We start from the raw sequence: 16,981 nt of genomic DNA, 5'->3' as shown, positions 1-16,981 counted from the left end.
TCTGTTAGTTAATCTTCAAACAAAAATAGGTATGTTATATAAATACCTGGCTGGTACAACTAAATAACATCCTTTTTACACATACACTCTCCTCTGGAATTAGCAGTGTGCAGTTGGCTACATTGCACCATCATTCGTACTTGAAAACTTCTCTATTTGTTGCATTTGCATCACTACTACAAAATAGGTTTGGCTGAACCACAATTCCCACCCCTCATACCCTCCCCCAAAAAACCTCATCCAACTGAAATAAAGAGTGATAAAACAGATTAAATATAGCTGTGTGAATTGGAATTGAATTAGCAGTTCCAAGTTAAACAGGTTTCTTGTAATACTTTTTGCAAGAGGTTCTGAGTTATTTATGCATTCTTTGTATCATTTATGAAAAAAAGAATAAAAAAAAGTATTTTTGACTGCTTAGTATGTTTTGGGAGACAAAGGGAGACAAGTTGTGGAATATCAGCTCAGAAAGAGACTGCCACCTACTGAACTAATACATATCTACTGCTGGAGGCCATTAAAACTGCAATTTATTACACATCATTAAGTTACTTCCTTTCTTACTCTTCCAGGTACATGAACATGACATGAACTGACTGAAAGACTTCTTCACTGGCAGTACAGTGACCTTCTGCTTTTCCTCTCTTAAATACAAAATCATTAGTAATGTGAGTAAACAAAGATTAAATAATACTAAATAATATTAAAAGAACATTAAAATACATCTTTTTAAAAAGGACCATGCATGTGTATGATGATTGTCAATATCATAATTCATCTCTTGTTCCTTCCCAGACATAATCCCAGTTCCTATCTGTAAAGCCTGTACATTTGAAGCCACAATAGGAAGATTTCTTGTCTCTTTCAGTATAGTGAAGTTTGGCTTACTTTTAGGTGTGACAATATCATATGCATGGCAGTCAGCTCCCTTTCCTTACAGTTTAAATACTACTTGACTAATCAATAACTAATAATGTATCTTAGATTTTCATAGATTATACTTGCCTTTGCTGTTCGGCAACAGAATCCATGCCAACAAATTCCACAGTCTTTGTTCCAAATACCACTGTGTTCTCTGTCCCATACTGAACCTCTTGTTTATCATTCAATCCGTACCGATCCTTTACTGCAGTGAGAAAATCTACTCCAAAATTTGCCTTGTTTGGCCGGATAAATGATCCTCCTTTAGGATGCCTGCAACAGAGGAGCCAGGAAAAGGTGATACATGAAAAGCTGTCATAACAATGACTAGTCTCGAGAGTACTAATTATTACTTTTTTAAAAGGATACTGGGAACCAAAGCAGCCAAAAGGCATATGGGCTAATTTTAAACATCACTGTTCCTACTCAGTGAGACCAGCTAAGATTTTGCAATGTATCTTTTACAGTATTTGACAGAAGAGTTCAGATTGTGACATGTCATGAGAACTGAAGCACCAGCTCTCCAAACGTATGTACACATCAAAATTACAGTGTCAGTGCTATTACTGGAAAGAATTGGTCTTTTGTTTCCAAAGCCATTATGAACTCTATTTCTCTAGAAAATTTTTTACCTATGCATAGACACAAAGTCACCTAAATCATGCAACAAATGTGCCTGGAGTCATACCACAACCTAAGGCTCATAAGAATACTCAGGATAGTCATTGCTACACCACATTTGACTTGCATAATTGACTTGCAATTCTAAGAGAAAGCAACCTTGTCCTTCAATCTACAGAAATGACACAAGATGCAAATTGTAGCACTTGAAACTCTTACACAAACTCAAACTTCTAGGAATTCTGATACTAACTTGGTAATCATTTTTAAACTGAATATTCAACAGAAATATCCAGTTAATGATGTATATGCTACACGGTCCTGTGAAGTTTCTTGAGCACTGAAAAAGTTTTATTGCATGACAGTTTCTTCCCATGCAATTGCATTGCCATTTTCTATAAAAGTTAGCAAGGAAACACAGTACCCACGAAGAACTAGCAGAGATAAGTTATGGGAATGGTATCACAGAGCAGATGGAGGATCTCAAAGGAGGATCAGCCAGAAGACAACAGGAAGAAGGTTGGTAGCTATGATTACCTACCTGCCACCCAGCAGAGAAAAGGACTGACTTTGGTAGGAAGTACCCAGATGGGATATTGCTTATGTGAATAAAACTTCTCTTCTCAAAACAGCATGTAAACATCAAGTGGCTAATTAGCAATCCATAATCCATCAATGCTATAAAGTTCAAAATTCTCTTAGAAAAAAACAGTAACTAGAAGCTGTGAATCCCATGGACCTATTAGAATTAGATGGAATAGCTTGGTCACCATTAACGTTTCTAATACTTACTTAAGTACTCTCATAGCCTACAGAAGGATCTGAGAAAAAAAATCATTTACTTTGAAAATATTTTCAGTCTAGTTTTGTAGTGTCTGAGTTTTGAGTGCAATAATTACCAAACACGCAGAAAGGCAAACTTGTAGAGAATGTAAATCTGGTATGTACTGTTCATGTTTGATAAGCATTTTTAATACTCTAAATTTCTAATCCAGGCACCTTCTCTTAAGAATTTTTCTTTTTTAATTCTTCATAGCTTGCAAACATTCGACTGGTTTAGGTGTTATGTGACTCTTTCTTAATACAACTTCTTAAAACAGTAAATTACATTTTCACCACCTTAACTATAACATCTCTTACCTGCAAAGTGTATCACAGAAGGCAGACAGTATAGAATTCTACCTGGGACTCTGGAAAAAAACCTCTTGTACTCTTGTCTATCTGTAATTCACCCCAGGTCCTGCTGTATGTTTATTTTGACCACAACTATCCATTTTCCATCACCTTGATTCTCCCCATTTTGTCATCACCATCTCTATGCACTCAATAGTTCTGCTACTTTTTTGGCTCTGCTCTCCTCAAGCCTCTGACCAGAACCGATCTAAGATGCACAAATATGTGTCCCTCCTGTCATGGTATTTAACTCTGGCATAACCAAGCCCTTTGGGTCTCTCTATCACCATATGCATTCCTTAGCCTGTTTCTGTCCTCTCAAGTCACCACTTCTATTTGCACCTCCTTCCTCATTGTATTTGCAGGAGCCAGCTCTATCCCTAGGGAAAAAAATGCTAAGGAAACTAGCTATCTTGCTCCTTTCATGCAACAGAAAAGGATAGTGTATTTATTTCTCCAGACTCTTCTATTTTTGTTTTGATCACAAGATGACAGTGTTTCTCCTGTTGCATTCACTTCAAAGTACTATGCATGCTATTATATATTACCTAACATACACTTAATACAATTCCACAGCCTAAATTTCTTTTTCAGTCCCATTTTAATAATTTGATCTACCTTTTCAGGAACTGTCACAAAGGACAGGAAAGGGGACTGCAATAGGAACGTATTTTCAGACAAAATGATTGTGTATTCAAGGAGAGAGATCCCTGTAACTCATTTTCCCTAAATTACACACTGCCTGCATTAACATTCACACTTGGGCATATGAACTGTACAGGCAGCATGTACATATCAAACAAATAAGGTACAACACATGGACTGATGAAAAAGAACACCTATTAGCAATCAGTCTCCTCAACTGGGAACTAAAGACATAAATCTAAAGAGTCATCCAACAATGCGTATCATAAGATGGAAGAACCTGTGGACTACTGATCAACCTGACTTAAGCTGACACTCAGTCATCTGAGAACAGGAATTTTGTTGCCATGTACATAAAATGTCTTGTAACCAGGACCAAACACTGTATGGAAATGAAGTGGTAGAAGATATGGCCCAATTTAACTAAGCAGAAAATGTGGCATATACCCAAGTGGGGCTCTAGTAACCAACTGCCTCTGGTTAATACTGACAGTTCCTACTGACTTTTAAAATAAGAGAGGTTGACCTTGCCAATCGCAGAAGTCATCTTGTAGGACACTTCCTATTCATAATCTGATACCCTGAGGCATCACAGCCCATCTGTTGGTGCACCCAGGGCAGTACAAAGATATTCATTAAAACTTGGATTAGCTACCAGCTTTCACTGAATAAAGAGTGATGGCATCATTCTTTACTAACGTAAAATAAAGTGGTGGCACTGCTGTATGTATATGTATGGCCACACTTTGTGAACGCAGATTTGGGCAGGGCTCTCCCCACGTGGGTGTGCCCTTCCAGCCTGCACAGTGGATTTTTTAGGTGAGGCACAGCGTGCGCAGAACTGGCCCCACCGTTTCAGTCCTGAGGTCCATCTGCCACGGCCGAGCGAGCTTGGACAGTGACAGGGAAGTCCTCAGAACTGTCACAGCACCCGGTACTAACCAGGGCTGACCCTGCTGAGCATCTGAGATGTGATGGGATGGGATGGCAGGGAGGCATTGAACTGCCAGGGGACGGTCCCACTGAGACTCGAACTCAGGTCCTTGGGATTCAGAGTGCGGAGTGCTCTCCATTACACCATGGGACCACCCTAAGTGGCACTGCTAATCACTACAGGTACATGATGGCTCTCCAAATGCCAGGAAATGTCACACACACACCCTTCTTAGTACCTGAAGAGCAGTGCAGGCGTACATAAACCATAACAGTTACACACTTGAGCTGTCTGAATGCAGAAGCAAGGTTCTGAGCCAACAAGAGAGATTTCAGCTTTATCAGCCTGGCAGTAAATGTGGATCAAAGGGCTTCTTTGTCCAGTACTGGCTGTATGCAATGATTATCTCCAGGCAATTATCATCATGACTGGAGCAAATACACTACAAGGCTCATAAAGAGTCACAAAATGTAGCTGCTTAAATCCATGCATGTCTCTTCTAGACAGGCTCTGAACAGATCTCTTCCTTCTAGGGGAAGGTGCTCAACAGACCAGACTTTTTTTCCAATCTACACACTGCAGTAAAGTAAACCCTTCAAGTTTCGGAACAGGCTGTGGCATCATACAACACTCAGAAGTGACACCTAACACTGATCTGCTATGGTGTATCAAATCCTGACTGAACAGCAGATGTTTTACAAGTATCACCAAGAATGTCAAATTCTTGCAAGTTTACTGTAGTTAAACAGTTATGACAGTTGAGTCTGAGATTTTACAAAACAAGGGAAGACAGACAGACATCTGCAGTTCCAGATGCTATTTTAAGGGCTCTGCTGGTGCACAGGACCCATTTGAACAGTGGTTAGGGACAACAGGTTTGCTTCAACAGAGTTCTACTGGCTGCAGAAAGCAGAGGTCTCTCAAGGATACAGTGACACACAGGGAAGCAATCAAAACTTCCTAATGAAACCTTCTCAGGACAAAAAGGATCTTGGAAATGTACTCGCCCTTTGCTAAATGGCAATCACTTTTTTCTTCATAGACACACATGACATCTTTCCTCTATTTGAGGAGTTTGTGCTTTAAGTAGATATTCCTGGAAGTGAATCTGTCATTCTTGTAGGAAAACCCCCCTAACTTAATTTTCTTCCTTCATGGAGCAGATCATCTTCCGTGCCATCATACAACAGGTACAGGACAACCAGGGGATCAGGCCCAGCCAACAGGGATTTATGAGAGGCAGGTCCTGCTTGCTCAACCTGATCTACCTCTATGACCAGGTAACCCACAAGTGGATGATGGAAAGGCTGTGGATGGTGTCTAGCTGGGCTTTGGCAAAGCCTCTGACACCAGTTCTCACATTCTCCTCGTGAAACTGGCTTCCCATGGTGTGGATGGGTGTACTCTTTGCTGGGCAGAAAACTGGCTGGATGGCTGAGCACAGAGAATAGCAGTGAATGGAGTCACATCCAGCTGTGGATTGGTCACTAGTGGGGTTCCCCAGGACTGTGTTGGGGCCAGTTCTGTTTAACATCTTCACTGACAACTTGGATGAAGGAATTGAGTGCACTCTCAGCAAGTTCACAGATGACACCAAGTTGGATGGAAATTTTGATCTGCTGGAGGGTCAGAAGGCTCTGTAGAGGGATCTGGACAGGCTGGATTGATGGGCCCAGGCCAACTGCATGAAATTCAACATGTCAAATGCTGGGTCCTGCATTTGAGCCACAACAGGTTCGTCCAGCGCTACAGGCTTGGTGCAGAGTGACTGGAAAGCTGCCCAGTGGAAAAGGACCAGGGGGTGTGATTGGAGGCTGAACATGAGCCACCAGTGTCCCCAGTTGAACAAGAAGGCCAACGGAATCGTGGCCTGTATCAGCAATAGTGTGGCCAGCAGAATCAGGGCAGTGATTGTCCCCCTCTACTTGGCACATCTCCGGCTGCATGTCGGGGATTCTGTCCAGTTTTGGGCCCCTCACTCGAAGAAGGACATTGGATACTGGAGTGTGTCCAGAGAGGGACAACAGCTGTTGTTGAAGGGTTTGGAGAGTAAGGCATATGAGGAGCAGCTGAGGGAGTTGGGGTTGTTTAGCCTGAAGAAAAGGAGACTCAGGGGAGACTTCATCGCTCTCTACAACTACCTGAAAGGAGGTTGTAGCCAAGTGGGTGTTGGTCTCCTCTCCCAGACAACAACTAATGACTTCAAGTTGTACCAAGGGAAGTTTGGATTGAATATTAGGGAAAATTTCTTCACATAAAGGGTTGTTAAGCATTGGACCAGACTGTCCAGTGAACTGGTAGAGTCATAATCTCTAGAACTGTTGAAAAAACATGTGGTTATTACACTTGAGGACATGGTTTAATGGTGAACACAGTGGTGGTGCCAAGTTGACAGACTTGATGATCTTAAAGGTCTTTCCCAAGCTAAAAAACCTCTATGATTCTTTTAAACAGGAACATAACAGTAACATACCCTTGGTCACAACTGCTGGCTGTACACAACTTATAAAGCTCACTGAAGAAGAAAAAACTCAAAACCTGTAATGCCTTTGCCATGGGTAACTTGGCATTTCAGGACACTTATTCCCTGGGAATGCCAGCACCTTAGCCAGACACAACTCCTGTGGGACACATGGGTGCTCCAGGTTCTGTCTCCCTGCGCTGCTTCCTGATGTCTATGAACACGTGCTGGTGGAAAACACCTCTGGGGTCACACATGCACAGTGAGATGTGGGCCCATATGTTGCTCCTTGCAATGTCTGGGAGGAGCCAATAACTGGGCACAGGCTCCCCTTGGCATCTGACCAGGAGGCAGCTCTGTCTGGCCAACAGAGATGTGCTGCTGGTGGAGTGACTTTTGACAGCACAAACCAGCTTTTTGCCTGTTGCTCTGGTATCCTTTCCTTTCTCCCCACAGTTACAGGGGTTCAGGCTTCTTTTATGCTTCCTGTCAAGTGGAGTGACCAATAATTTGGCAGAAGGGACATCTTCCTCATTAGCCCTCCTCTCAGCAGTTGTGGGTATTCCATTCACACACAGCATTTACACAGGCATTGCTATTTTAGCAGCTGGGTCTGTGGGACAAGAACCTATTTGAAAGCATATTCATGTTTCTAAAGCTGTATACAAATTTTAATGTTGTTTTAACGCTTGATTACTCCTCATTTCTCTTGAAGGACTGTAGAACACATTTTAATTACATCAGACACTCCTGCAACTGACGTGTAAAATAACAGCTTCCTTGGTTATTAAGAAACAAGATCTATATGAGGGGGAAAAACCCACACAAAAATGCCATTAGAGTATGCTTTGCCATTTCTACCTGATCCAGAGTTCATGAACATACTCATGATGGTAGCATGTTTTGAAATATGTCTGGTTTGTTCTTTTGTTTTCATATTCTTAAGATGTTTAATTATTACCACATAATATATGACCCAGATAAATGTACTGCCATGAAACATAAAAGTTTAGGTCATATTTTCAAAAAATATGAAGAGTATGCAAATCAAAGACAATAAAGACTATAAAGATCACATATAGCTGTAAGCAGACCTACTCTCTCACATAAGGACTACAAAAATGATCCTCTGGTAATGTGAATCTCAAGTTCAGTTTCACTTTTCTCTTATGATCTTATTTTCAAGTATCACTCTGAAAGGTGTATTTTTAAAGCACTATTTTCAAAATTGCCCTAAAAATAATTTTAAAATGTCCTTCCATTGCACTTGTTTACAGTGCAAGATAATCAGCTGCTTCTGCTTATCAGAATTTAGGGAGTGAGCAAAGTAGGCTTGTAGGCAATGGATAATTGTGATAAGGTTTAAGGGGAAAAAACCAGAAATGTCATGGTGTTTATGTATGTATATACATATACAAAGAAACATTATTCCCTTCCTAAACACAGTAGTAGAGAAGTGACATTTTAAGTTGTGGGAGGGTTTATTTCGTAAAATAAGGTAACTATTTTTTACTTAAGTTTGCCTATACCTTCACAATTGGTACAAGAATCATGAATCTGGGAGTTCTGCCTGTGTGTCATGGTAGACTGCTAGAACTACTACTAATTCTCTTAGAGTCCAGAAGGACTTTTTCTGATTGTAAAAGAGCAGAATACAAAGACCAGGTATTGTAAGAACATGTTTAAAGACCACAACATTTACATTTATTATGGTATATTCAGCTTCACTCAAAAAGTTGATTCTTACATCAAGAATTGAGATCACTATCTGACATCTCATCTTCTGGAAGCACACTAATGGTTGCCAGAAACCCAAGAGTCTCTATAGATGTTTTTCTAAAAAATACATTTTGTTCTCCCATTCTTCACCACTTCAATGATCAGGAATGCACTGAGCCAGCAGTCTATAGTATTAAAGAGCCATTGATGACTTTTCTTCTATTAATTTATCCAGTTACTATTTAACTCACAAACTTTTAGCTGTTGCAGTGTCCTCTGACAACTTGTTGCAGTTAATATCAACCCTAGAGTCCTGCATTCCACCATTTCAATATATTAAGTGCTCAAATCTTTACATGTAAATGTAATGCCTGTGTATACTTAAAAACCCACAGCTACACTATATTTGCATGTACTATATGCAGTGAACATACTTAACAATTCCTCAGTGATACAAATATAACCCAAATAATTAATAGGAACTTGGTATTGCCCCTTAACAAGATACATGCAAGTCACATGAAGTCGAAACCTAGACTGTATTTGAGACAGTTAATATGAACAAATATTTCACTTCAGAACTACCTAAGGAAGGTTAGTAGGGACTACTGATTTCCTAAGTAAAGTAGGAGTTCTAAAACCAACTAAAGGTAACATTGATAACATCCAAAAGTCCCATTTTATTACATACATCTAAAAACATGACTTGTGTTTTCTAAGTATTTACTACATTCTAATACCTGTAAGTAGATTAATAACAATGCAACAGCCTCTATGGCTTAGCTAGTCACAGTACTCAGAATTATGAACTTTTTAATATTAGCCAACTGATAACAGAAGGGTTTGACCTAAAAATTGCCAAAGGGCATCTTCCCATGACCATCTAGTCAATTTGCATGACAAGCCAATGCTGTGAATCAACTCACCTGCACTTAAAATACTGTGTCCCTTCATAGCTGCCATCATGCTTTCCTCTCTGAGGATCATCCCATTCCACACCCAGCCAAATTCCTAAAAAAAAATGGTAGATACATTTGAAAATTTATGGCATCGTATCCATAGAAATTATGATTGGAAGAAAACTCTGAAATTCACCCAGCACTAAAAGAAGTCAGCCAGGTAAGTCATTACCTAGCAAGATCTTGAAAATATCCAAGGAGAGAAAGATTCCAACATATCTGGGCAGCCTATTCCAGTGCTGTATTACTTCTGTAGAAAAAAGATTTCCCTGCTGTGGCCAGTGCCCTTTATTATATAATCTTAGTAGGAAGAATTAGGCTCTGACATCTCTGTGACCACCTGGCAAATAGCTGCAGGAAGTTATTAGATGCCACTTTTTCTTCTCTTCACCACATTAACTAATCCCAGATTCCTCTACCTCTCTTCACCTGATACCAAGTCATTGATTACTACTTTTCCACTTGACAACTTTCCACCTATTTTAACAGTCTGTTCATCTGGCTTGTTTTTCTCCAGCTTCTAAATAAGATTCCTTATGGACACACTATTAAGAGACTTCTTCTCCGGGGACACCCCCTTGTCGCAGGGGAGAAGCTTGCGTGCCCTCATGAGGTTGAGAGCTATGCTGGAGGTGGTTTGTGCCGCCAGTAGGGTCTCCCATGCCAGACAGGTCTCAGCTGAAGGGTCAGACAAAGTGTGTCCACGGGCAGGATGGGCTCGCTAGCCGTCTGGCAACCACCTTAGGAGAAGGACAACTCCAACCCCAAACCCGGGCAGATGGAGCTCGCTTAGTCCTGTAAGGCCATCCATCTAAGAGAAGGATACTCTAACTCTACGTCCTGAGGTATTCGCTGTCACTGTCCAAGCTCGCGGCCAACCGTGGTCAAACAAAAACAAAGAGATTTCAAAGGCATACACCTGCCTGCAAAGGTGTGCTCAAACTAACACTCGCATGTTGGAACATCAGAACCATGCTTGATACTGGGGATAGTGGACATCCTGAGCGTCGTTCTGCTCTAATTGCCCACGAACTGTCATGGCTCAACATTGACATTGCTGCTCTCAGTGAAGTTCGTCTTCATGAGGAAGGCAGCCTTAAAGAACATGGTGCTGGCTACACACTCTACTGGTCAGGCAAACCGAAAACCGAAAGACACCTTTCAGGAGTTGCCTTCATGATTAAAAACTCCATTGCCTCCAAACTTGAAAATCTGTCAACAGGTCATTCCGATTGCATTATGTCCTTACACCTCCCTCTACACAACAAGCAACGTGTTGTTCTTTTTAGCGTATATGCCCCAACTCTCCAAGCTGACCCAGCGGAAAAAGACAAATTCTACACAGACCTGCGCTGCCTCACCCAAAATGTTCCTGCAGATGATAAGATCATAATCCTTGGTGACTTCAATGCCAGAGTAGGTAAGAATTCTGAAGCCTGGAAAGGAGTCCTGGGCAAGCATGGCATTGGAAACTGTGACGACAACGGACGCCTCCTGCTAGAGTTTTGTGCAGAACGGCAGCTCACCATCACCAACACTATCTTTCAACAGAAAGACAGCCTGAAGACAACCTGGATGCATCCTCGATCCAAGCACTGGCACCTCATTGACTATATCTTAGTACAACAGAGAAATGTCAGTGATGTCCGTCATACTCGAGTGATGCCGAGTGCAGAATGTCAAACAGACCATCGCCTTGTGCATTGCAAACTTAACCTCCACTTCAAGCCCAAACCTAAGAGAGGCGGCATTCCAAGGAGGACACTCCAAGTTAACAATCTTCAAACAGCTACAGTGAGAGACAGCTTTCAGGTAAACCTTCAAACTAGACTTAAGGATAATCCCATAGATCCCTCTCCTGAAGTGCTTTGGCAACATATTAAAAGTTGCATCCTGCAGTCCTCTGAAGAGTCCCTAGGGTTCTCCTCCAAGAAAAACAAAGACTGGTTTGATGAAAACAATCAAGAGATCCAGGAATTGTTGAAGAAGAAGAGAACTGCTCACCAAGCACACCTTGCTCAGCCATCTTGCCATATAAAAAAAGCCGCCTTTCATCTTGCATGCAGCAAGCTCCAACAGAAACTTCGAGACATCCAGAACAAATGGTGGCTCAACCTAGCAGAAAAGACACAACTATGCGCAGATTTGGGTGACCAAAGAGGATTCTATGAGGCTCTGAAAGCAGTGTACGGACCCACACACCAGGTTCAAAGCTCCCTACTCAGAGCAGATGGTCAAATGCTTCTAACAGATAAAACCTCCATCCTGAACCGATGGTCTGAGCACTTGCAGACTCTCTTCAGTGCCAACCGTGTAGTCCAAGGCTCAGCAATTCAGCACATTACACAACAACCGGTGAAACATGAATTGGATACAGCCCCTACTATGGGAGAGACACTCAAGGCCATACAACAGGTGGCAAGGCAGCTGGGGTTGATAGAATTCCACCTGAAATCTGGAAGCATGGAGGTCAAGCACTCCATGCCAAATTCCACGAGCTTGTTGTGTGTTGCTGGGAACAAGGGGAACTACCACCAGATCTCCATAATGCAGTCATCATCACCCTATACAAGAAGAAAGGAGAAAAATCAGACTGCTCAAATTACCGAAGTATTACTTTGCTCTTCATTGCTGGTAAAATCCTTGCAAGAATACTTCTGAACAGATTAGTACCCACTATTGCAGAAGATCTTCTACCTGAAAGCCAGTGTGGTTTCAGAGCCAATAGGAGCACCACAGACATGGTGTTTGTTCTCAGACAACTTCAAGAGAAGTGTAGGGAACAGAACAAAGGTCTCTATGTAACCTTCGAAGACCTCACCAAAGCTTTCGACACTGTGAGCAGAAAAGGCCTGTGGCAGATCTTGGAACATTTAGGATGTCCCCCCAAGTTCCTCAAAATGATCATCCTGCTACATGAGGATCAGTGTGGACAAGTCAGATATGGCGATGCACTTCCTGAGCCCTTTCCAATAACCAATGGTGTGAAACAAGGTTGCGTTCTTGCACCAACTCTATTCACAATCTTCTTCAGCATAATGCTCCAAAGAGCCACAGTAGACCTCGATGAAGAAAACGGCATCTACATCCGATATCGTACCGATGGAAGTCTATTCAACCTAAGGCGACTGAAGGCCCACACCAAGACCCTGAATCACCTTGTCCGCGAGCTGCTTTTTGCTGATGATGCCGCCCTCATTGCTCACACAGAAGCAGCTCTGCAGTGCTTCACATCCTGCTTTGCAGAGGCTGCTGAACTTTTTGGGCTGGCAGTCAGCTTGAAGAAGACGGAAGTTCTCTACCAACCTGCACCTCAAGAAGTCTTCCATCATCCTCACATCACCATAGGTGAATCAGAGCTTAAGTCAGTCCAGCAGTTCACCTATCTGGGAAGTATCATTTCCTCAGACAGTAAGATTGACAAAGAGATAGACAACAGGCTGGCAAAGGCATACAGAGCCTTCGGAAAACTCCATAAAAGAGTCTGGTCCAATAAACACCTGAAGAAAAGTACAAAGATCAGTGTCTACAGAGCCATTGTATTGTCTACTCTTTTATATGGGTCTAAATCCTGGGTCATCTACTGCCACCACCTGCGGCTTCTCGAACGCTTCCATCAGCGCTGCCTCCGTTCAATCCTAAACATCCACTGCTCTGATTACGTGACCAATGTGTCTGTTCTTGAACAGGCAGGGGTCAGCAGTATCAAGGCCATGCTGATGAGAATGCAGCTGCGCTGGGCAGGGCACGTCTTCAGGACGGAGGATCACCACCTCCCAAAGATTGTGCTCTATGGTGAACTCGCCACCGGCTGCCGCAAGAGAGGAGCCACGAAGAAGAGATACAAGGACTCCCTGAAACAACACCTCAGCCTTGGCCATATTGACTGCCACCAATGGTCCACTCTGGCCTCCAGTCGGGATTCATGGAGACACACCAGTCACGACGCTGCTGCTTCCCTTGAGAATGCACGGAGAGTCAGTCTTGAGGAGAAAAGACAACGCAGAAAGAACCGTTCCTTGCCAGTGTCACCTAGGGAGATGTTCCGCTGAGCCTTCTGTGACCGGACCTGCCTATCCCGTATCGGCCTTTTTAGCCACCAGCACGCTTGCAGCAAGCGTGGGCAGTGCTCTTCCCAAATCTTCATTTGCAAAGCCGAGCCATGATGATGATGATGAGACTTAATAAAGTAAAGGAATACTGTATCACTTGTTGTCCCTTGGTCCACATTCCCAGTGATGTAATCACAGAAGGTAACTAGTTTGGCCAAGCACTTGTTTTTCTTTGTATCAAATATTCCCAACTACCATTTTGTCCTTTATAGGCTTGGAAATGGATTTCGAGGGAACGTGCTACATGGTCTTTCCAGAAACTGAAACTTATGAATCTACAGTTCCCTGGTCATTCTTCTCGCCTCTTTTAGATCTCTATCCAACACTAGTCTCCTTCCAAGCATCAGCAATCTCCCCATCCTGTCACCACAATCTCTGAAAGGTAACACGTAGTGCTCTCACTATCAGACTGGTCAGACCTTTCAGCAAGCTGAGCTGAGTCTTATCTGTCCCCATAAATTTGAATATGTGTGGTGGGTTGATCTGGGCTGGGTACCAGGTGCCCACCAAAGCCACTCTGTCACTCACCCTCCTCAACTGAACAGAGGAGAAAAAATAGAACAAAAAGCTCATGAGTTAAGGACAGGGAGAGATCGCTCACAGATTGCTGTCACGGTCAAAACACAGCTTGGGAAATTAATTGAATTAATTACCAATCAGAGTAGGATAATGAGAAGTAAAACAAATCCTAACACCTGACCCCACAACCCTCCTTCACAGGCTCTACCTCCTCCCTGTTGGCAGTGTAGGGAGACAGGGAATGGGGGTTACGGCCAGTTCATCACAGGTTGTTTCTGCCACTGCTTCCTTCTTAGGGAGTACTTCCCCTGCTCCACTGTGGGGTCACTTCCATGGCAGATAGTACTCCATGAACTTCTCCAATGTAAGTCCTTCCCATGGGCTCCAGTACAGTCCCTCACAAACTGCTGCAGTGCAGAACCCTTTTTCCATGGGGGTGCAGTCCTTCAGGAGCAGTCTGCTTCAGGCTAAGTCCCCCACAGGGTCACAACTCCTACCAGGAAACCTGTTCCAGCGTGGGCTCTTCTCTTCATGGGTCCGCAGGTCCTGCCAGGAGCCTGATCCAGCATAGGCTTTCCACGAGGCCAACACTTTCTTTCAGGCAACTACCTGCTCCAGCATGTCTCCTCCATGGGCTGCAGGTGGATCTCTGCACCTGTTGACCTTCATGGGCTGCAGGGGAATCTCAGCTCTGGCTGAGTCTGGAGCACCTTCTGCCCATCCTTCACTCACCTCCGTGTCTGCCTATTTGTTCCTCTCACATATTTGTACTCCTCTCCTATCTGGCCACAATTACTTCTGCACAATGACTTTATTTCCTTTCGCTTCTTAAGCACTCACAGGTGTTACTACCATTGCTGATGGGCTCAGCTTTGGCCAGTGGTAGGTCTGCCCTGGGGCTGGCTGGCACTGGCTCTGTTGGACATTGGAGGAAGTTTCCAGCAGCTTCCAACAGAAACCACCCCTGTAGCGCCCCATGCCATCAGAGCCTTGTCACACAACACAATACAACATGTTTTCAAAGGAGGACCCAGTCTGTTGATCTGCTGCTGCCGCCGCCTGTCTCCCACTTTCCCTGACTATGCCAGCACCGTTCCTGAAAATTAATGGATAAAGGAAGGCACTAAGACCTTTTTGCTGCAAGAAAAAACGTAACACACCTCAACCCAAAGTACTTCTTACACTCTTTTGACAACTCTAACTTCTAAACACCCCCCAGCAGCTTATCTAGAAGTTGCTTTATTTACACAAGAAAAATGAGGAAAAGACAATTTATAAGCTGCCACGTTCTACTTGACGTTTCCGTTCTACTGGACAATATTTTCTTTAATCAAAAAGAACACAAATAGAACCTCGAGAACAACCACTGAAGACAAAGATTAGTTACTTCCGTACCCTTTACCTGCTGTCCGAGACACGCTGCCCACGTATCGCACCGTCCCGTAGTGGGTGTCACACGAGATCCTCCGGCCCAGCGCGTCGGGAGGCACCGAGGCATCCATGCCGGGATTCCCGGGATGCTCACAGGCCTGCAGGGACAGGAGCGGCGCCCTCAACACACGCAAGTCGCTGCTCTCACAAGCCCCTCCCCTGAGCTGCTTTCTTCCCTCATGGCGCTACCGCCCGCCGCTCCCACACCCCACTCCACCCCTCCATCCCGGAGCAGCCCCCTTTGGTGCTGTTTCCAGTCCCCGGACCCCGAGGCGGGAGGGCCGCAGCCGCCGATCACGCACGGGCGAGAGGCGTAGCCCGGCCCGAGCCCGCCCTGCCCGGCTGCCCCACTTCCGCCCGGCGCCTCCCGGCACCGGCACTGGCACCGTGCGTGGGCTGCCGACGCGCTCCCATTGGCCCGGAGCCGGCAGGGCCACCCTACCTCGGCCCGCTATTGGCCCGCCCCGCCTTATACGCGCTTCTAGTCGTCGCCTTCAGGCTAAACCGGCGCGAAGCTTTCTGGGTAGTGTAGTTCACAGAGGCAGTCCAGCAGTGTAGGTTTCCCGCCCCTGGACTACAGCTCCCAGAATGCCACGGCGCCAGAGGTTTGGGCGATGCCGGGGGTTGCGCCCGCCCAGCCGAGAGGAGCCGCAGAGCTGCGGTGGGCACTGAGGAGCGAGTGAGAGCCCGCAGGGGACAAAGCCCTGCAACGACGATGAGCCCACATCGAGCGGCTGTTCTGGGCCTGAGGCGCTCCCCCAGGAGGCAGCCATCGAGGAGGCGGCGGCAGCAGCAGCACCTGTCCGGGGAAACTCCCGAGCTGCCCTAGAGCCCCGGTACGGGTGCTGCTACATTTGTTGCTGCACTTATTTCAGCATCGGCTATTTAGGAAAAGTATCCCCAGAGAGGATCCAGGAAGAGCTGTAACAATAGGAGAACACAGCTTGTCAAAGGGAAAAAAAATCGAGGTGTCCACTGTGTGTAGATTAACACCTGACTGTGTTCTAGCACCAGATATTTAGTGAGAGCTCCTCGGTTTGATAGCTAACTACAACACCTAAATGCTTCCTCACAGGTCTGTGGTTAGGAAACTTGAAGTATTCTGTTCGATGTTTCTCACATTTGTTCATCTCTCACGTGTGTCTCGTATCAGCTTAATTCAAACAGCATCATTTAAATTTTGGGACCAAAAGACTGGAACAATCATGACGGCAAGTTACCAAGAAGCTTTTTCTGTCCCCTGCCTCTGCTTCTATTACATTAAATCTGTATGGGCTTTTGGCAGGCAGAATAGTTGTACTCTGAGCCTTGATAGTGACTACAGAAATCAAGTGCGGGTATTTGGTAACACTAGTACATTCCAATTAAAATAACCTGGATAACCTGTAAATGCTTTAGCACATGCTGAGAGCTTGCGCCTGCAGGTAACAGGTTTTAAGAGTGCTTTAGTGTCTCGCATGGGCAGTCCCGTGGTGTACAAGAGAGC

General features: G+C 44.3%; 2 protein-coding genes across 8 annotated transcripts in view; both read right to left on the bottom strand.

The window, feature by feature from the left end:
• The window catches only part of TBCE (tubulin folding cofactor E), a 31,278-nt gene extending 15,397 nt beyond the window's left edge, over window positions 1–15,881 (bottom strand). Inside the window, exons 1-4 of one of the 6 annotated variants that reach the window (XM_071549569.1) lie at window positions 15,798–15,881; window positions 15,460–15,593; window positions 9,401–9,485; window positions 1,006–1,194 (exon numbers count right to left, since the gene is read on the bottom strand). In XM_071549569.1, coding sequence (XP_071405670.1) covers window positions 1,006–1,194; window positions 9,401–9,485; window positions 15,460–15,562 — 377 coding nt within the window. In that variant the 5' untranslated portion in view covers window positions 15,563–15,593; window positions 15,798–15,881. Of the gene's footprint in view, window positions 1–1,005; window positions 1,195–9,400; window positions 9,486–15,459; window positions 15,594–15,712; window positions 15,736–15,761 lie in introns of those variants that run through there. The other 5 variants (XM_071549571.1, XM_071549568.1, XM_071549570.1 and 2 more) reach the window with 5 other exon arrangements.
• The window catches only part of EDARADD (EDAR associated via death domain), a 405,148-nt gene that overhangs the window by 361,988 nt on the left and 26,179 nt on the right, over window positions 1–16,981 (bottom strand). The window lies entirely within an intron of this gene.

Source organism: Pithys albifrons, chromosome 2, assembly GCF_047495875.1.
Source record: "Pithys albifrons albifrons isolate INPA30051 chromosome 2, PitAlb_v1, whole genome shotgun sequence".
NCBI classification, from domain to species: Eukaryota; Metazoa; Chordata; class Aves; order Passeriformes; family Thamnophilidae; genus Pithys; species Pithys albifrons.
Note: the sequence above shows the minus strand (reverse complement) of the source record. Positions and strands in the feature narration are given on the sequence as shown.